Raw genomic sequence first — 20,322 nt, forward strand, 5'->3', positions numbered from 1 at the left:
TCAAAAAGAAAAATACGACCTGAGCTTAATACTGAAGAGAATAAGCCTAAAATCTGGTTGGGTGGGGGAAATAGGAGCATATGGAAGCAGATTGGCTTTTCTTATAGATACATAGGGACTATGAACTAACTCAACAGACCAGCTGTTGGTGGTATTCTCGTGCATGGCCACTCGCACCCCATGAATGGAGGTCCAAGGTCTCGGGCAAAGCTAAAGACGAGTCATCCAACATGGGGTCCGGGGCCCCGCAACCCACACCGGCAATATGTGGCAGGACTGCTGGAAACTTGGAATATGGCGCGTTGGCCGGTTTGTTCGAAGTTTGGATCCCCTCGTTTTCGTTGGCCTGGGCCACCTGCACTTGCCCTGTCTTGGGCTCGCGCTGCGGAGCACGGCTTGCGTGATCGCTTTTTTATTCGGCATCGGACACGGCGGCCGATGCGATATCGCTTTGTGAGAAATCCCAGGTGATCATAATGGCGCGCGGCAACTCAGTCGAGGACTGGGGAATAATACATGGAGTATACCGTGAATTCCAGCTTTTGACGCAGTAGGGATTGGGGAAAATACAAAACTCCAGGTGGCTATATTAAAGACGCTCCCTACAAATAATTTGAAAATCATTTAACCCCCCCCCTGGTTTTCCCCCTTCACCTTTCCTCACGGGTAACTTGTTTGAGATTCATTGTTACCAATCACAGTCCTGTCATTACAATGACTGCCGCAGATGTTGCTTCTAGGCCTTTGTGCCAGGTCATCACGCCCGTTGGTATGATGGGTTATGGCTTTTCAGAAGAGCAAGTGCAGGCCGCCCTCGAGAACTTCAGTCACTTTGCCACGCCTACAGCAATCATCCTTGATTCAGGTTCGACGGACTCCGGCCCCTCAAAATTGGCCCTAGGTACCACAACATGTCCTCGTTCATCCTACGAACGAGATTTTCGGAAGCTGCTAGGCTTCAGCAAGAAGTACCAAGTGCCTCTGCTGATGTCGTCTGCGGGAGGCGATGGAAGCGATGAGCATGTGGATCTCTTCTTGGAGATCATTCGTGAGATTGCCCAAGAGTCTGAGCACAGGTAAGTTCCAAAAAAAAAAAGGAAGAAAAGAGTAAGGGACCAAGTCTCAGCCGAGATACACTAACTCGGCGCAGCGATTGGAAGCTTAAAGTCCTTGCCATTTACTCCGAAGTTCCAAAGACTGTCGTCCTCGATAAGTTATCATCTGGAAAAATCCAAGGATGTGGCGAGTCGGTGCCTGCCTTGACGCCTGAAACGGTCGATGCCACACCGAGAATCGTAGCTCAAATGGGGCCGGAACCATTACTCGACGCCATCAAGGCTCATCCAGATTACAATGTCCTCATAGCAGGACGAGCCTACGACCTGGCGCCTTATGTGGCTTTCACGGTCCAGAATGCTCTCAGTGCCCGCGGCCTTGCCGACTACACGGATCTCAGCCCGCAGGAGCTAGGCTGCATCTCGCACATGGGCAAGATCCTCGAGTGTGGCGGCCTGTGTGCTACGCCCAAGGGCCCGGGTGCGCTGGGCATTATGAATCAGGACCTCACTTTCGATATCCGACCCCTCGACCCCAAGTCCCGATGCACGCCTCTCAGTGTCGCTGCACATACCCTCTACGAGAAGACGCGACCAGATAAGCTCATCGGACCCGGAGGATACATCGATATAGCAAATTCCAAATTTAATCAGCTCGAAGATGGCAGGACAGTTCGCGTTCAGGGTTCGGTCTTTCACGCCAGTCGTCACGAAGGTACCACATACACCGTAAAACTGGAGGGCGCGCGCGTAGCAGGCTATCGCACGCTAACCATGGGCTCTTTCAAGGACCCAATCCTCATTCCCCAGGTCCACTCGTTCCTCGATTCAGTCAAGGCGTTTGCCGGCTCGCAGCATAGTCACATAAGCGAGAAGTGGGACATTGGTTTCCACACGTATGGTTTCGACGAGCACAATCCTGACTTCGTGCCCAGTGAGGTCTTCGTCGTCGCCGAATGCATTGCCGAGTCGCAGGAGGTTGCCACCAGTCTTGCCTCAACAGTCAGGGTTCACTGCGTTCATGGCTCATATCCTAATCAAAAGGCCACCTCTGGCAACTTCGCAATGGGTATCGGCGGCATGTTCGAGCTCGAGACAAAGCAGTGTGCTGAATTCTCCGTGTATCACCTCATGCCACTCCCGGAAGGTCAAGAAGGCTGTCGGCCGGCATCGACCTCTCAGACAGATACCGATGGTCAAAGGGGGTTGTTCCGCTGGCAGGAATACACCATCGGCAATGGAAGTACATATAACAAAATCCGTGGTACAACAACCGCCTCGGGCGCGGCAGTCTGCCAGCAGACAAAAAACCTTGCCAATTCTGCCAAACTCATGACCAACGGCAAAGCGGCGGTGCATAGGCAACTTAAGCCATGCTTCGAGGGAAGGCCACAGACGCTCGTTGATGTTGCCAAGGTGGTCCGCTCAAAGAACTCAGGTCCGTATGAGATTACGCTCGATGTCATGTTTGACAATATGGACGTCTACCAAACCATCAAAGCATCCGGTTTGCTTGACAGCAAATGCATCTCGCGCCTCTTTGGTGTACCCGAGGACGAGGTTATTTGGTGTGACTTTTTCGACGTGGCTATGGCATTCAAAGCTACAATACCACGCAGACGCCGGGGACAGCCTGCTTGCTCAGGAGACTATCTCGAGAATGATGTTCATGGCTCTCAACAGTACATCCCGCTGGTCAAGCTCGCTCTGCCTGAAGGTTTGCAGCAGAAGCTCGAGGCTTTGAGTCAATGATACTACGAGGATGAAAAAAAAAAAGTCGGAACTTTGTAATTAAATGAACATAGACTGAATCCACCATTTTTTATCTCACGAATGCCTACAAATAGCAAGAGACAAAGGTCGGATCCGTGCGTGATTGTCTTGACCCAAGACTCCAGTTCACCCTTTATCCAGGTTCAAAATTGAGTTTGAAATGTCATCAAACGGCGTGCTGTCCAAGAAGAGAGTTCCTGACAAGAGATCTAGCCCAAACTGTGTGAGATCTCTTCTGGCCTCAGCAGCTGTGTAATCTCTAGGTCTTTGTCTCAGCACATCCTCACTGAACCGGCCTCGAGCCTGCCAGATAGACTGCACGACAATGTTGGCTGACATACGCGCCTGCACAGGTGCGACCATTGGCGGATCCTTTGTTGAGTCTGCACTACTCAGATAGGTTATGATGTCGCAAAGTCGCGCCCAGCTGTCATTTTCCAACTCGGAGCGTGAGTGTAGCAGCACCCATGCCTGCCCTATGTAGTTCTTGGCCGTGTCCTGATCAAGGTGCTCCGGAAACGCCAAGAGACGTAGGAGAACGTGCACCGCGTACACAATGGACGATCTTGCCGTCGCCGGCCATGGCTGAAGGGGCCTGTGAGAAGGGGCATGCTGGGCAGCCGTCGCAATGACTTGCGTCGCGTCGCGGCCTGCTTTAGAGAGAAATTTGGATGCTCGACTGTCGATACGAATGTTTTGGGTATCTGCCGTGAAGGCGAAGGAATATAGTTGCAGCTTCACTTTGAGTAGGGCCATTTCCGTGTATGTTGACATCTTATCTCCTATTTGCGTTTCAACTTCCTGGATTCCTCTCTCAAATATTCTCATCATATCAGTGCTCCCAGCTAGCAGCCCTGAGGACGATAGATCATTGTTCCCGAGAATGTTACAGATGTTGTAGCTCTGATATGCTATTTTCAATTGTTGTACGAGAACGGTGGGTAAGGCAACTTCTGACGTGCCGCGAACTACCGATAGTATGGTCGAGTCAAGAGGTACGGTACACGGAAGTCCCAGCTCGCTCGAAATTCTGTATTTATCAGAGTAAGTAGGGATGCTGATCTGCAAGGGATGATGGGGTAGATACGGCCTTACATTTGGTTAACAATAAAGCAGCCGATCCAGGCTTTAGTGAAGGCTAGAACTCCCATCGCATCAAGTCGATCGCCATACACAAAGTCGGAGAAGTGACATGGGCGGTGCAGTCCGGACCTTAACGCGATATGGGTAGCTGAGCCTGCGTACATCCAAGAAGGGTCTTCGCGGAGAGCCTTGAATGGAAAAGGCCACCAACAGAGCAGCAGAAGCGCCTGAACAGTTCCGAGGGGATGGTCTACTACTTCCTCAGTGCTGGTGGCAAGGGTTCTAACATGGGGTTCGAGCTGCAGGTGAAGCTGGCTGTATTTAGGGATGCTTTTAGATGCAATGGCAATCAAGACCCAGAAAAGCAGCTGGCTGCAACGTGGGTAGTTGAGATAAAATATGGAAGGCTCTGATAGTATGGGGAAGAGATGATGGTATGATGTGAAATAGCTAGAAGATAACGTTAGTCAGGTAAAATCCCACGCAGCCCTGGTGAAGAAGTGATGCAGGCGAGCGCGCACCAATTAAGAATATCTGCAATCGCGACTGGTGATAATTCCAGTTCTCCTATTCTCCGCGTCTCAAATGCTGAATCTATAAAACAGGAGCCGTATTCAGGCACGGCGTAAATGTTATTTGCAAAGGATTGCGGTGTGCTGATAATGGGCAAGGGCTCTGCTGGGGAGTGGCCAGACCCCTGTTGATAAGTTCTCAAGTTTGCCGTTGGTGTAGGCGAAGCGTGAGTGGCATTTGACTTGATTTCCCTCAGCTCCTTCTCTATATCCTCTGCACGTCTAATGGAAATAGTCAGCATAAATTTCACTTGTTCTTGCCCGGTCAACTTGCTTGCGTTTCGCGGTCCTCTGAAAGGATGGATCAATATGACAGCCAAGGGTGTGTTTGCGACATCTCGAACAGGGCCCCGGAAATGTCTCCTTTGGATCACATTTCACCTGCAAGCATATGATAAGCTTACCTCACTCTTCGAGAGCAATATACGGTAGGATGCGTACCTTCATCTGACGACAGTTGACACACGTCCCGACCTTGCTTTGCGAGGCCATAATGAAGAGGCAACTGTCACCCTTTCGCTTCAACTGGGTCACAGAGCGACCCCCTACATCTGATCCTCGCTATATCCGCGGAAGTCTATCAGATCATACGTTCAACGCGCCAGCGCGAAAATTATCATGATGTGTAATACTGACTTGAATTGACATTGATCAAAGTCGAGGAGTCAAGTGGTGGGAAATTAATTCAATGTTCACTAGCCAGGTTCTCCGCTGCCGAACGACAGCCGAGTCATCTGGGGAGGGGCAACAGTCTGTTGCTTCCGTGCCAGAACCTAGAAAGGTAGCTTGAGGCCGAGGCTGTCAGACTGACCAATCGCAAAGGGCCGCGATATCGCTTATAGTGGGCCATGGTGTCGGTTCATCGACCCGATTTCGCCATTCAACTCCATGACGAAAGGCCATTGTCATTTATTCAAGCACATCAAACGGCAATACCCTGAAAAACAGTTCCGGTAAAGTAGGCATATGCTATATATAGTACAAGAGAACAGCTTGGAGTCTTCTGGCAAGAAATACGGTTCATTCCATAATTCATAATCCTTCTCCGTCGCCATGGCTGCTGTTCCCACGATGGATGCAGTTGTCTTCCAGGGTAAGCTCCAGGTAAAGGTCGAACGCCGGCCAGTCCCAACCATCCAGGATGCTGGGGATATCATTGTGAAGGTCAAATACACGGCTCTATGCGGGAGGCAAGTCAGCACTGATACACCTTGATCTCTAGAGAAAAACGGCAAGTCTAACGGTTGATTTGAAGCGAATTGCATGTGTATCGTGGTCACCAGAAGTCTGAAAATGGCTTCATCATGGGCCACGAGTTCATTGGTGAAGTAGTGGAGACAGGATCCAAGGTCGTCACGGTCGTAAAAGGCGACACCATCATTTCCCCCTTCACCATCAGCTGCGGAGAATGCTTCTACTGTCAGCGTCAGTTATCGTCTCGCTGCGCAAAGGGCGCCCTTTTTGGGACTAAAGTACTTGATGGCGCCCAGGCAGAGTATTGTCGTGTGCCCCTAGCAGACAGCACTGTCGTCAAGGCCCCTCCCTCGATCGATAGCAAGAAACTTGTGCTCATGGCGGACATCTTCCCTACCGGATATTTTGCCGCCAAGAACGCTTTTGCCGGCCTGAGTCAAGATATAGTTGGTTCAAGTACAGTCGTTCTTCTCGGCTGTGGACCTGTTGGTCTCTGCGCTACCGTCAACGCACTAGAGTTTCGGCCGCAGCACGTCCTTGCTATCGACTCCGTTGAGGCGAGGCTAGATCAGGCAAAAGCCCTCGGGGCCGAGCCTTGGAATTTTCAGACCAATATGCAGGGCATCAGGGACCGCATCATGGAACTCACTGACGGGCGAGGTGCTGATATCGTGATCGAGTCTGTGGGTCACAGTTCAGCTCTTCGGCTCGGATTCGAGCTCTTGCGTCCATGGGGAATCATCTCTAGTATCGGTGTCCACAATGGGGAGATTCCATGGACAGGCAACGAGGCCTATGGAAAGAATTTGACTATCAAGATGGGAAGATGTCCTGTGCGGAGTATGTGCCCCTCGGTGTATTTCGCGGTCCACCCTATTGATAGTAACGATGCTAACACCCGACACGTAGGCCTTTTCAACGAAGCTCTCAATGTGCTAGCCAAAAAACAGCATGATCTCGAGTAAGCCATCACATCTTGAATACACCCAAAGTACGAGCTCTAAACATACACAGCTTCATGATCGACAATATCAGGCCCATGTCTGATGCCGTTCAAGCGTAAGTGCCTGAGATTGGACCCAATCGTGAGTCTTTGGACTGATCGCATTCCTCAATTTCTTAGCTACGACGATTTCCACAACATGAAGTATCAAAAAATAATTTTTGAGCCTGGCAAGTAAAGAATAATTCATGGCAAGGGACCGTTGTGGATCGAGCATGCGCAGCTCTTGATGCTCGAGAGTATTACCGGTATAATGCGGAGCTGCTTTAGTAGACAAAAAAGTTGAGATGACTCGCAATCAAACCAAAAAGAAATGTAAAAGCAAAAATGAACAGTTACAAATTGATGTAGCGGGATGCTCTTGGATCAGACCATAACTACTGCAAAGTCATCGCTCACGCTCACATTCACACAGAATACCGACGAGTGACCCAGAATCACTGAAATTGTACATCCTTGAAGCTTTCATTGGATCAATTATTACCAATCGTTCATATGACGTTATTTGATGATATCATTGAAGTCTCTCAAGAACGCCCAAAACATTCGGTCCCTCCATCCATGTTTCTTCCAATCATTCGCAGCTAGTGGAAACAGATCACCAATTTCTGTAACAGACTTGTCGTGTGCATATATGAACAGCACATTCTCGTCAGCATCAAGCTCCTGTGTCTTTCGCACAGTCTCTATGGCATCCTCAAGCGGAACGCCCCGGGCCGGGTCGAATATTGGATCCAGCGAGCATCTCCCCCGCGGTCGCTGAAGCCGCTCTATTACAGCACCTGGACAGGGGTAAAGCGAGGCTGATATGATTGGGTATTCAATGGTGTCGGGTAGTGGGATGTATTTGGATGGCCGCAGCTCACTTGCATGGTGGCACAAGTCCCCGCCCATGAATATAAATGTATCTGGATTCACAGTGGTCCGCGCAAGCCCCCCTAAGTGGCCGATTGCGTGTCCAGGAGTATCCAAGAGGTAGAAAGATCCATCACCAAAGAAGTCTATGGCTCGAAAACGGCCAATATGGATAGAGCTTCTGGTAAAGTCCAATTCGTTCACCTGCCTGTCTCTGCACAAGAAGAATGTTAGAATACAGGTGATTGGATAGAGCCGCACGGGTCGTAACATGGGCGCCGAGCAGAGCTAGAAAAGCTTACCTGACATCGGAAATTCGGATTGGAGAATCCTGACACTCTGGGTAAGCTGGCAAAAAGGCCTTTGTGAATCCTGGACCGACGACAAGCTCCGTGGTTGGAGGAAATTTGGAAAGGTCACCGATGTGATCCCAATGCCAATGACTATTTCACCATCAGTATTACGAAAAAGTACCCTCCCGATGCTAGTTTCAACAAACCTCCACACAACACTGTGAATAGATGACAAATCTACGTGGTGCTTTTGAAGAACGTCTGGCACCTCGCAATTCACATCAATTTCGTACCCGTTTGTCTTGAGTCGATTTGATATAATAGGTGCAAAGTTCCTCCAATCTTTTGCGATACCGAGGTCAAATAGAATCTTCTTGCCATTGGCCGACTCAACAAGGAAAGACAATGATGGCATCTTCGGCATGTAGCCAAATCCGTCAAGTACAGGCGCCATCAGGCGGTCGGTCGGAATGCTGGAGATCGAGGAGCCGGCATCGATGATACTCACGCGGGCCGCATGGCCCATGGGAACATTCCAGTTAGCCATGCCTTGGTGATCTGAAGTCTGCGATAACGTGGTTGAACAGAATCCGACCGACTAGAGTTTAGAGGTCAGAAACATAATATACTTTGATTTCACAACGAAGCCTGCCCCCTACCCTTTGAGGAGCACACGTCGGTGGCGACGCCTAAGCCGAACCCGCTAAGCGCGATATCGGCATCAATAAGCGATATCGCGTTGACGGACGACGAAGTATAAGCAATGGAGAAAAACAAGGCGTTAGGAGCATCTTCCTAGCGTTGGAATTTTAGCACTCAGACCCTATCGCTCATGTCCCACACCAGAAACCGTCACGATATAGCCAGGTCAAAGGAAAGCGAGCGACTCGTTGAACAAAATATCTGCCACGTCCTAGCTCAACCCTGTTTTAAAGAATCTTGTAAAGAGTGATATCGCAAGCAATGTCCAATATGTGCGGATACGACCTTTTGGATCCGTCTCTAGTGCTAATAAAGCAGCCGTCTATCTGCCTAGGCCATACTCGATAATATACGTAACTTTTAGGTCTCCGGACTTGGATAAGGACGAGATGAGCACTCGAGCTCCATACGTCGAGCCGTGGGCGGGCGTCAATGTTTATGATAAAAGGGATGTAGCAAGCTGAACACACAGATCAGGAGGGGGGGGAGGATGGACCCCGGCACAGGTCGGGAATTGGATATAAAGAACGCCTTGACATTTTGTGACCTATCAACGATGGTCAACAGTAGACCTCTAGATATGGGATTTTCTGACATTGGTACTTCACAGGTGGTCTGGTTCTTCGTCCGCTGCCAGATCTCGGCAGTCCTGCCAGCCGCCGTAGCGAATCTGACAGATGACGCACTAGCGCAAAACTCCCACGCTATGTTCAACCCACAACTGCACTGTCATTTCACGTCCAACTCTGGCAAAAAGACTTGCAAACGAATCGCAATCCATCCAGACACAAAGAAGATCAAAAAGAATTGTCATGAAGGGCAAAAATGAGCGACGTTGGCCTGATTCGAACAGACGCTTCCGAAGAAACAAGATAGGATGATATGGGATCAATTCTAGTCTTGCGCATTAGACCACTCTGCCACAACGCCTTGTGGTGATTGTTGAAGATAATTGTGTTATTACACGCTATAATACTAGTATGCTTAGGCGGGTACTCTAGCTGTACCCCGAAGTGGACCCGGGCGCTAGTATTTATCCATTGAAAGGGGCCTGGGCACTCCACCGTGTCAACGCGTCTGTCTATGTCGTACACATCAAGGTAGTACCATGTCAATTACTCTGTACGTATTGCCATGAGCCTTGGATTCAGTGTTTGGAGCTACAGAGTGTTGATCGTCTTCTCAACTCAATTGCGGGCAGTTTTCATTGCATCTACTTAGCCAAGCGAAGCCAGATTCGACACTACGTCGCTTGAGCGGAACTTGGGTCTTTTACTGGCATTCGAATCATCACTGCTGAGAAGTGCATCATCGGCCATGGCTACAACGCTGTACAGACTCCAGAGTAGAAACACCTATATTCCATCGGCGATACCTGGCATTGATTTCATTATGGTTTACTATACTGATCTTGCAAGTCCAACATCTGGCTCTGGATGATTCCTTGCGTCTTGTCTGTACATTTCTTGACTCCTTAGAACTCAATACTGATTGCGTTCAAAGAGCACCGTGAATACCTGGACCAGAAACCACTCGTGGTATACAAGTTCGCGGACTCAACAAATCTCAAACGACAGCTTGGATCTCTTAAATGTCTTGCGCTCAGCCATGCGTGTATTCAGATTTCTGGTGACCAAATCCCAATCAACGACAGACGTGCTTTTGCAAAGATCCTCCCTCGTGTACGGGAGTCTCGTCATCCTGCGAAAGGCTCTTTTCTGCCGCTCTAGGCGCTGGTCACATAGACGTTTGGCTTGCCTTATCAGAAAATCTGCCGCCTCCAGATAGTGGCCCATGTCGTCCTCGGTATGGGCGACTGTCTTTTCATTCATTTCAAAAGCTGATGGAAACTTCCACTTGAGCCTCTTTTCGAGGGACGTAACATTCGTGCCATACTCTCCATCGCCCCACTCGACAGCAATGGAGGCAAAGCCGCCTGGACATTCGCCCTCTCCGAAACACGAAGACGGTTCAAACATGCCTGCATCGTCTGGCATATCTATATGGCTTTCAAAGAAGCTGATATCTTCGTCCACTATGCTGTTGCAGTCGTCACTGCAGGAGGAAGTGTCGCCGTCCGTGGCCCAAGCATCCGTACCCCAACCTCCACTATTGTCATTCGTCTCGATACCCCAAAAGTCGTTGGAGTCGAAAAGGTTGAAAGCATTCTTCTCTTCGGGATTTTCGGAAACTTCATTTGATGAAGACTGTTGGTTGACACGGTGAAATTCATTGTCATCGAGTTCAGCAAAAGGAAAGGCGGCGAGTCGATCAATGTGATTCTGCATCTCGACCTTCTTTGCTGCAACCATTCGAAGTTGTATATCGGCATGGAGATCTTCTCCATGGTATTCGACAAGGCTGACAAGATCCAAGCCCTGTATTGTGAAATGATCAATGACCTCATCGGACCAAGGGGGTTTCGAGGAGATTGAATGTGCCATCTTCAGCAATGCTGCAGATGTTTGTTAGTAAACTGATCAAGAATGCGTTGCAAAGCATTGCAAGTCCGTTCTGGGCACTTTGGAGGGTTCTTACTGGTTCCCAAATTTCCAAAGGTAACTGATGATCCGAGAGATTAGGCATACGACGATTACTCTGAAGCAATTCTTTCTGAACCAGGCAATACCAATGATAGACTGCTGTGATTGTTGCAAGGGGCCAATCTGGTGCTATTGGTTTCTGCCAGCGACTGAGCACCTCAACGTTAGCTCTTGCTAGGATCTTTGCGAGCCCAATCCAAGGTGATGAGGTGTCGTGGAAAGGAGGCCCATCGGCGAACTTGGGAAGGTTGGAATAGAGATTTTCTTTTTTCACTCTGATGGGAACGTAGGTTGAATAATGATATTGCCGTTGCAGTGAGCTTGAATTCTGATGGTGGAAATAGGTGCTCGCTCAAGGGGGTGAGTGTGGTCGGGCGCGGTTTGGTTGGAAGGGACTGAACATACCGTGAATTAACCAACAAAGCAAAGCGCAAAGCGGGAAGGAGGTCCCAAGCAAAATCGGAAGCTGTCTAGGGCCGTGCAATCGTTTGAGCGCGAGTGCAACTTGGTGGTTTGAAGTCTGAAAAGGGTGACCAATTTTATGGATAACGCCAGAATTATCTGCATCGATTTCACCATGTGCGCGAAAATTTGAACAGAGCAGCAGGTTCCACCTGGCGCCTGTTGTAGTTGCAGTGGTTCTTTGTGAGTCAATCCGTCCCATGTGAATGGTTGTGGTAAACGCGGGCGCGGAAGGTACAGCTTTAGAATTAGTCACCACTGGTGCTCTCTGCCTCTCAATTCATGTCTACAAAGAACTGATGAAGAGAATCTTGCACTATATAGTATTCGTACCGGCAAAGATGGAGGGAGGCAATATTGTCTCCAGTAGTGATGCGTATTGATGGTAGATATTTATAAGACTTGATGAGTTTGATTACAGATACGTAAAAGAGTTCACCATTCCTTTGTCGTGTTTGTACTGAGTGCCGAGGCTGGCAATTGTTTAAGCAGGAAATCTGATCCGCTGTACTGAGTGCGGTTCTTGCTCCTCTTCAAGAATCTGTAAATATCCTCACCCAAAGTCTTGGTGATGCAAAAGTTTGTCTTTGTGTGGAAAAAGACACACAAAGGACGTACAAACTTCATGCATTGTATCTCAAGCTGTATTGACAGCAAGCCGCAGACCGGTCAGCGAGGATCCATTAGATTCCGGCAGAGCCAGTGAATTATTCCCAGCATCGGCAAGCTCAATGCTTTCCTTTGCAGTTCCCACTTTACGCAGAAGCCGTCTTCGCAGACTTTGTGCTAGATTATTGATTCCTGGCTGATGGAAAGCTTCTTGGATTTCTTCAAGCGACCGGCCACGGGTCTCTGGCATGTAAGCTGCGAGCACAGCGACAGTACCGAGAGCAAGTCCTCCAAACAGAAAATAGGCACCAAAGGCAGATTTGTCCAGCAGGATTGGTGTCAGAATTGCGACAAGCCAATTTGTAAACTGTTCACTCGGCGATTAGTATCGATTTTATACCAGGAGAAACCCCCCAAAGCAAACACTTACAAAAGCAAGACCTTGAGCTATAGAGTTTGCAGCAGCACGTGTGTTTGAAGGCTGAATTTCGCTTGCGTAGATCTTGCCAACAATTCCCCAGGTCGCGCAATACGTTAGACCAAACGCAAAGACGGACGCGATAACGACCCAGCGGGCAACTCCGTACGGATGTACCACCCCGGCAGCGTATAGGGTGCCGATCAACAACATGATGGTCCCAAGAACAATACCTCCAGCGATTGCAGAGGTTCGACGTCCCCATTTATCGGCGAGCAAGAAGGCCGGGATCGATATCGCAAGCATCAAAATGGCCGAGAGGCCAGAAGCAAGAAAAGACGCCGTCGATGACGAGAGCCCAGCTTGTGAAAATAGTACGGGGGCATACTGGCATGGCATTAGACCTGAACGGCTGCTTCGGGAGGGATGAACCTACGTATAAGACTCCATCTATGCCTGAAAGTTGGACCATGCCCAAAACAAACAGGGCCAGGATAGTCCGCGATCGATATCCTCGGCGGAAGAGTAACACCAAACTCTGCCACAGAGAAAGACTGCTCCTCTGCTCGGTGGCCGTGAGAAAGTCCCGTTCGGCCTCGATCATGGAAAAGTCCAACCAGTCTAGCGCCATGAGAGCATTTTGCCGCCTCCCATGCAACATCAACCACCTCGGCGAGTCTGGAATAACCATGCAGCTGGCAACGAAAAAGATGCTGATGACGCACTGAATAATATACGGGATTCTCCACGACATGTCGGAGGGAATGTTGACAGTTCCGTAACATGTGAAATACCCCACGCATATACCGGCCGTCGCCATAAACTGAGGCAGACCAGCCAGAATGCCACGGTGTTTGACGGGCGCAATCTCGCAAATGTACACGCTCACGTTGCTCAGGAACACGCCCTGGCCAAACCCGGCAATGGCCCTTCCAGCCAAGAATCGGCCCAGACTCGAAGCGCTCCCTTCGATGGCGGCGCCAATACCAAAGAGCACGGCCCCCAGCATAATGACCTTTAATCTGCCCAGAGAGTCTGCGAGCTGGCCTCCAAACACGGACGGCACCGCGCCAGTGAGCATAATGAGCGATACCGAGAACCCAATCAGAAAAGGCGACAATGGGCCCATTGTTTTTGTGAATTCGTCCATCTCCATTACCGCGCCTACGGATCCCGTGTCATAGCCGTTGATGAAGCCGCCTAATGCCACGGCGACGGACGCGAGGACATACTTTGGTATTAGCTTGCCAACCATGGTCGATGCTCTCTCGCTATGACCGGATCAGGGGAATAGATGGATGAATTTGGAGAAAGTATTGGGAGAAATGGTGGATGAGAAATATGCCTTCCGAATTTTCAGATAAATTTGAATATCCGAAAAGAATTATCCATCTTAATGTCTTCGATGTCTTCCACACAAGTTGTTATCATTCACTACTAGGTATGTTCTACTATATCAACGATAGCATCTTACCATGCTAGGGAACCCCGCGCGCCCTTTACGTCAAGAATGCGGGAAATGATCAGCAAAATGAACTCCGACATAAGCCCTACTGCAGGAGACAAGACAACCATCTTGCCCCCCTGGAAAATGAACATTCGCACCTGGCACGTGGAAATAAACACAACACTATCCACATGGTCGGCACCGTTGTGACGATCCACTTCTTTTCTAGTGACGCTTTTTAGGCGAGCAACCCAATAAGACGTCGCCGTCGAGTGATTGCCTCTCACCCGCACATTGATCTCGATATCAGGTGTTTATCTCTCGCAATTACCAGGTTTATTCAGTGACGAGACAGTGTTTGCAAGGTATGATGCAAAAGTCTGGGATGCTTATCACGATCCTTGGATTGTAGCAACTTTGAGGTCCAGCCGGGTATCGGGAGCTAGCCCCAAGTCTAGGCTCAACATCATGAGAGGCATATATGATTGCAGAACCTGTCTAATTCATTGTATGAGAAGCACTGTTTAATGCATATGTTTATCTCTCTTGGTAAGAAAAGGCAGTTCCACGACAAAATAGACAACTGAATTTCTATATTTTTAACGTGCAAAGGGCGAGCGCAGCAGCGCCCTTGGGGTATCTTGATAGGAATCATAATGTGTCGCTCCCTTTCGACTCCCCTCGAACTCCTGTAAACATGACCTTTTGCATGAACGCTCCTGCGCCTTTCTACCCAAGATGCTTCTAGATCCTGCTACCTCAATATATAAGATATTTCTGGTTTTTATTTATTTATTTATTCTTTTATATCCAGCCACCATGTCCTGACGACCCAGGAGGGAGTACCTCTGGTGCTGTATATGTTCGCATTCGTGGTGCTGGGTATCTGTGCGCCGGTGCTCTCGATGCTGGAGGAGCTAATGGCCACTCATGGTTATTTTGGTAAAACGGGTCATTTTCGTTTCTGTCTCGAATGAATGACGCGGCTATAGGAGTAGTGCGACTCCTATGTACTGTCGCAATGGGTGTGACATGATCATTTCGGTAGGTCCTGAAATGCTGCTGCTGCTGCTGCTGCTGCTGTTTTTGCTGCCACTGCTGTTCTCTTTGCTGTTCTCTTTGCTGTTCTCTTTGCTGTTCTCTTTGCTGTTCTCTTTGCTGTTCTCTTTGCTGTTCCCGATGGTCTTGGAAATCCTCTCGGTACTCTTGACGAATTTGTACAAATTCATTCTTTGGGGATTGATCCTGGAGCTCAATATCGCGGTCCCAAGGATTTGGCGTCGTCCCAGACGACACCGAATCGCCGCTAATGGCATCGTAGGGGTTCTTTCGCGTCGACTTGGTCCCGGATTTCGGTGTGGAGCCCGTCTTTGCGGCGCTCGACCTCTTGCGCGTCGTCCTGAACTCGTCCGGCCAAATGTGCACAATGACGAGGCGTATGGTCGGCATGCAGAGCACAATGACCGTGACCTTGACTTCGAGCGACGTCCAGATGACTGGACTGGTATAGTCCCACGTGGGGTTGGACGACTTGGAGAACTGCAAAATGTGCAGCAGCCGGAAGCAGGCAGCCAGGACGACAAAGCTCCCCAGGCTGAACATGCAGAGCGTCATGAGCCGCTTCTTCCATGGCATGTTGAGCTGGACTATGATGGGCAGCGGTATAATCATAATGGTAAAGTCCTGTGCGATGCCCATGACAGCAGTGTAGATGGCGAGAATATTGACGTCGAGACATTGATGATGATCAGACGCCGCGGTTATCACCTCCCAATTGTAGCTTATGGGCCAGCATTGGAATACGACCACAAATATGTTGGCGATGGATGATAATACCACCCATACCATCACTATCCAACATATTTTGCGAAAGACTCTGATGGAAAAGACTCGGATGAGAAAGAGAAGCAAGCTCACGCGGCAGAGAGCCAGGACTGCAATATAAAATATTTCATCAATGAAGAAAAGCTGCCAAAGTCAGTTCAATGGTCGAGTGTAATCGTATCTGGTGGCCATACTTTTAATGCCGTCTGGATTGTGTTGACGTCGAGATCCCATATGTCACGACCAAGCGCTGTAATACGGACTACAGATGGCTTTTAGTGAATTGTCCACAAGAATAGGCTCGTTGGAAGAGGGAAACTGACCGTAATTGCCGAGCACAATAAATGGCAAAAGGGTGAGGAGAATGGCAAACACAATCCAGTCGTCCGGCCCAATTGTTTTGGCGATCTTGTATTTGCCTATTAGACGTACCAGCATAAAGAGCACCGTGGCAGTGTCAAGGACTAGGAATGGAGCTATATCCTCAGTTTGGTGTCGCTCTGCCCTGCCACATGCTACTTCATCGGTCTTGGCGAGTTCTAAAGAATGTATCAGTATACAAGGCAGATTGACTCGAGGCGGGAGCGAGGAGTTCCTACGCAGTCTTTCTAGTACTGTACAGCTTGCCGATACACAGTCATTGACGGCATCGTATAGTGAAGAATCTTCGCAGATACAAGTCGAGTTCGTCACCGAGTGGCAAGCGGAGTCGGGCACTACCTCGAGTATACATTGCAACTAAAGGTGTTGTTTGTGAGCGTCCTGCCAAACATGAATATCATCAATGAATTGGAACCCACCCCGCATGCTGGAATCTGGTCGGCATAATCGAGAAAGCTTTTCGCGTGACTTAGGCTGAACAGAAACGTGGCTGCCAACACGTACAGCCGTACGATCCTCATGGCTGGAATCGGTATGGCGACGAGACCAGACTTCCTGCGACCAGACTCGCCTCGACGACACGCCCTACGATGGTATAGCGAACCCAGCTACCATCTCGGAGACTCGAAAAAGGTATTGTTGTTGTTGTTGTTATTGTCGCCTTCTGATCGGAGATTTTTGAAGGGTTGATCGGTGCGGGCGCACTGGGGATTCTTGAGGCAAAGTATGAAAACGACTCAGGGATGGGCTGAGCCGCCTCATTGTTGAATATAGCATCATGGGCAACCCTGTTTACCAGACGGCTAGATCCACAGCAGAGTAGTCTGAGGCCAGCGGTTGTCAGATCCGCGGCGGCGCGGCTGTCTATCACAAAACTAGATGAGCTAGACCGTGCCTGTGTTCCTCACTAACATTGAAGCGTCTTATTTCGAACCTAGCTTGATATACGGACACGAGATTAGCGTGATGGAGGTTTATGAGCCGCCGATCTGCTGTGGGCTGTTTCGGCAGAAGAAAGGTAGATGAAAGATGGCCCGCGCTGTGAACTGTGCTCATGTCGTCAACAAAGTACTGTATCACAATGCGAACCTTGCCATAGTAGGACATGGTCACGAATGAGAGGTCACTAATGAGATGTTGATGACAGGAGCCTTGCAGTACCAGACGAGTACTAGCCTCCCAGAACGGATTATAGGATGAGGCAGATGCCTCCTCTCTTGCCTCTGGTGGGCCCATGGCGAGGGATCGGGTTTCGGCAGCTGGCCAGACTGATTGCTTTTTTCATAGTTCTGCCAGTAGTTTGGGTCCGTTCGTAGTCAGTGCGCACACATAAACCTCTTGTCAAATATGACAACCGCGGCTGCATAGTAAATAAAACTGTGCAAAAGTTGGCTTTGGCAGTTTGCGTGTCAGGTCGTCTTGGAAACCACTGATTGAGGATTCGTAGATGAATGTCACGATCGACAATGCCAATCTCGGATTTTGAGTTGAATTGGGTTCCTCATCCAACCTCACCTTGCATCGACGAGCGTTCCATTTACAGTCTGAAACAGACTATAGATACCCGTCATCTAGAGCCAGCGCTCAGATCAAGCGCACTGGGCCAAAATAGGCAATGAGATCTCGACCGATTCACCAACGAATCCGGAGAAGAAACCTCACAAGGTTAGCTTAGCTGCTTAGGTAGAGCTCTTGGTCTCCAAAAAGACGTGAACGCTAAGTACTGTAGCTTTACGGCTCTTTTTTAACCAAAAGACCTCAATCAAGTCAACGCTAGGTAGTTTGCAACCGGGATGACCGGCAACTGAGTTCCAGTTGGCAAGCATCGTCCGGCACCCATCGTCTGGGATGCCATGCGTACTTTAGACTTTTGGCCAGCATCTGTCTGTGGACAGACGTTCAGAGTCGCCACCGGCGAGAGGCACTATAGGGGTCCCGTCTGCCAGCCCGGAGTGCAGTCCACAGTCTCGACTTTCCAAGGAACGTGGTCTGGCGGCACGTGGTCCAATGTACTGTATCACAGACGCACAAAATTGTCGGCTTTAGCTCCCGCGACCGTCCCGGCGGAAGACAATGGTCCCCTGAGTCATGGACCCTTTTTGCAAGCTCACCTAAGCCCTGGCCAGCGGGTGATCTCCGTCAAGGATAAAATGCGGAGATTTGGGTGGCTTGCCGGATATTGGGTATCATCATATTAGCGGAAACACACACAAAGGTGGTTGAGAATTCTTCTGTGAGATGTTCTGGTCAAGTCGCAGGGATGAATGGTGAAGCCGCCCACGTCATGATGGCCGTTTAAGCCTTCTGTCAGTCGCTGTCATTTTGCTGTCACTCTTATATTCTTCCGGAGCTGAGAACGAGTTGACTGGCTTTTTTTTTCTCCCCCTTCCATTCGTGGTCAGAATCCTCCTTTGAGCGACGCCACACTCTCCACTTCCTTAGGTACTTTGTAGCTCTGAGTTATGTAGGTAGGCTGCCTGCTAAACAGGATATTGCAGCACAACTTCAACCGAGGATCAATCACGATGCACATTTTGGGGCAAGAGATGCCGAGTGTACTACATTCTGACTAGTGCTTGAAGCAACTGGTCACTGGTGGTACAGATCTTTTGTCAGTTGACAACGATACAAATGCACGCAGCGCTAAATTGGCAGTGATGCTGCGGGGGCCAGACTGACCACCGATTTCACAGCACGGTACCTGTTTGATTCTCCCACAACCTGACAGTTTGTTCATTTTCATTGGACTAGAAGCCTTCAGTATTTATATCATATTTATTTAATTCTTTGTTTTAATCTGGACGGTGCATAATGCGAGCAGTCTGTGGCATTCAGTAAATGCATCCAGATTGTCCAAGTTGTCCTGTACAAGGCATCAACCATATCAGACGCCCGCCCATAGGCAGCTCATTGCTTTTTGTACCCATTTGCTCCGACTTAGAATCTCTCCTTATCCTTGATGGGCATGTCACTGCCCGTGGTCTTCTTGTATTGACCGCGGATGAAGTCGGAAATCTGTTCGTCCTTGGCCTGCTCGGCCGCGCTCTCATTGCTTTGGTCTCCTTGACCGAGAACATGCTCCTGGACCCAGTCGACACCTGTATTGCAGCATCAGATATTAGCAGATTGTACGCGGGTAGCAGATGAACACCCCAATGGATTGGGGGAGGAATGCATTCTTCTCGACTTACCCTTGTCCAGAGCATCTTCATTCTTCTCGCTCTCCTTGCCGCCACCAGCCATGCCGTTCAACTTGTCCATGAAGCCGCCAGACTCCTGCTTCTGGTCTTGGTTGGTGGCCTGCTGGCCCTCGGACTTGTTGCCGCCGGTGAGCTTGTTGACGAAATCCATGATGATCGAGGGTTGGGTTGTTGACTTCGCAGAGTAGAAATGTCAGTGTAGGTATGTTGTTTTTGGAAAAAGAAGAAGAGGTTTGGATGAGTTCGAACGAGATGGAGAGAGATAGAGAAGAGGAGGTAGCCAGATCTCCGCAAACACAACAACGCAGCTGCCAATGATATATCGGGCAATCAGGTGAGTGTCTCCTTTGCCAAGCCACCGTCCACAAAACAAGCTGAAGGTGATTCAACAACCAATCGTGAGCCCATGATGTCACCGCCAAGAAGCAACTGTGAGCCCCACCAGGCCGTGTCACTGGAGATAAGGTTTGCATCGTTTGATGCTGGTGAGATAGATGACAGATGAGTCGAATTTTGATTAAAACCCCCCCAGATCCTACAATTCGTTCTCTTGACATGTACAGCGTGTTTTTTGCACCTCCATGTTCAAATGTTCCATGATTGGAGCGCCATAGTTGATTCGAATTGGTACCTCCCAGCTCCAGAAAAGTCCTGCGGGGACCCCGCAGATCGGGAACCCCCGGTGATATTCGGGGGGCTCGTCGCGCTTGTGCGCGGTGATAAGTATTACCACTCTGGGAGGAGTCTTGTTTATGGTCTCTACACACCATGTAAAAGAGGTTGATGACAACATGGCTCAGAACCAAAGATCTAAATCAAGTGACTCTGTGGCCTGCTCACTTGTATGTGGACACTCCTCATGTATCCTGCCATGTTCAAGTTGCATTTTCCCGAGTCTTATCATGCTT

At 49.4% G+C, this 20,322-nt stretch overlaps 9 protein-coding genes across 9 annotated transcripts; 3 read left to right on the forward strand and 6 right to left on the reverse strand.

Annotated features, from left to right (window-relative positions):
* Window positions 1-714: 714 nt before the first annotated feature.
* On the forward strand, window positions 715-2,807 carry PFICI_09545 (uncharacterized protein; the record flags this gene model as incomplete). Its single annotated transcript, XM_007838126.1, has 2 exons — window positions 715-1,076; window positions 1,151-2,807. The coding sequence occupies 2 exons, from the start codon at window positions 715-717 to the stop codon at window positions 2,805-2,807; spliced, it is 2,019 nt and encodes a 672-aa protein (XP_007836317.1).
* Window positions 2,808-2,954: 147 nt separating this feature from the next.
* On the reverse strand, window positions 2,955-4,975 carry PFICI_09546 (uncharacterized protein; the record flags this gene model as incomplete). Its single annotated transcript, XM_007838127.1, has 4 exons — window positions 2,955-3,858; window positions 3,924-4,361; window positions 4,433-4,705; window positions 4,893-4,975. The coding sequence occupies 4 exons, from the start codon at window positions 4,973-4,975 to the stop codon at window positions 2,955-2,957; spliced, it is 1,698 nt and encodes a 565-aa protein (XP_007836318.1).
* A 561-nt stretch (window positions 4,976-5,536) lies between these two features.
* PFICI_09547 (uncharacterized protein) lies at window positions 5,537-5,698 on the forward strand (the record flags this gene model as incomplete). Its single annotated transcript, XM_007838128.1, has 1 exon — window positions 5,537-5,698. The coding sequence occupies one exon, from the start codon at window positions 5,537-5,539 to the stop codon at window positions 5,696-5,698; it is 162 nt and encodes a 53-aa protein (XP_007836319.1).
* An 89-nt stretch (window positions 5,699-5,787) lies between these two features.
* On the forward strand, window positions 5,788-6,858 carry PFICI_09548 (uncharacterized protein; the record flags this gene model as incomplete). The annotated part of the gene is made up of 4 exons (XM_007838129.1): window positions 5,788-6,517; window positions 6,587-6,638; window positions 6,692-6,736; window positions 6,801-6,858. 4 exons carry the CDS (start codon window positions 5,788-5,790, stop codon window positions 6,856-6,858), a joined length of 885 nt encoding a protein of 294 aa, XP_007836320.1.
* Window positions 6,859-7,181: 323 nt separating this feature from the next.
* Window positions 7,182-8,354, reverse strand: PFICI_09549 (uncharacterized protein; the record flags this gene model as incomplete). Its single annotated transcript, XM_007838130.1, has 3 exons — window positions 7,182-7,749; window positions 7,838-7,978; window positions 8,035-8,354. The coding sequence occupies 3 exons, from the start codon at window positions 8,352-8,354 to the stop codon at window positions 7,182-7,184; spliced, it is 1,029 nt and encodes a 342-aa protein (XP_007836321.1).
* A 1,732-nt stretch (window positions 8,355-10,086) lies between these two features.
* PFICI_09550 (uncharacterized protein) lies at window positions 10,087-10,974 on the reverse strand (the record flags this gene model as incomplete). The annotated part of the gene is made up of 1 exon (XM_007838131.1): window positions 10,087-10,974. The coding sequence occupies one exon, from the start codon at window positions 10,972-10,974 to the stop codon at window positions 10,087-10,089; it is 888 nt and encodes a 295-aa protein (XP_007836322.1).
* Window positions 10,975-12,172: 1,198 nt separating this feature from the next.
* Window positions 12,173-13,817, reverse strand: PFICI_09551 (uncharacterized protein; the record flags this gene model as incomplete). The annotated part of the gene is made up of 3 exons (XM_007838132.1): window positions 12,173-12,511; window positions 12,575-12,949; window positions 12,999-13,817. The coding sequence occupies 3 exons, from the start codon at window positions 13,815-13,817 to the stop codon at window positions 12,173-12,175; spliced, it is 1,533 nt and encodes a 510-aa protein (XP_007836323.1).
* Window positions 13,818-14,813: 996 nt separating this feature from the next.
* PFICI_09552 (uncharacterized protein) lies at window positions 14,814-16,735 on the reverse strand (the record flags this gene model as incomplete). The annotated part of the gene is made up of 5 exons (XM_007838133.1): window positions 14,814-15,977; window positions 16,028-16,095; window positions 16,157-16,372; window positions 16,433-16,571; window positions 16,634-16,735. The coding sequence occupies 5 exons, from the start codon at window positions 16,733-16,735 to the stop codon at window positions 14,814-14,816; spliced, it is 1,689 nt and encodes a 562-aa protein (XP_007836324.1).
* A 2,416-nt stretch (window positions 16,736-19,151) lies between these two features.
* Window positions 19,152-19,565, reverse strand: PFICI_09553 (uncharacterized protein; the record flags this gene model as incomplete). The annotated part of the gene is made up of 2 exons (XM_007838134.1): window positions 19,152-19,312; window positions 19,406-19,565. The coding sequence occupies 2 exons, from the start codon at window positions 19,563-19,565 to the stop codon at window positions 19,152-19,154; spliced, it is 321 nt and encodes a 106-aa protein (XP_007836325.1).
* Between the last annotated feature and the right edge of the window lie 757 nt (window positions 19,566-20,322).

This window comes from Pestalotiopsis fici, assembly GCF_000516985.1.
Source record: "Pestalotiopsis fici W106-1 unplaced genomic scaffold PFICI_Scf_6, whole genome shotgun sequence".
In the NCBI taxonomy this organism is placed as follows: domain Eukaryota; kingdom Fungi; phylum Ascomycota; class Sordariomycetes; order Amphisphaeriales; family Sporocadaceae; genus Pestalotiopsis; species Pestalotiopsis fici.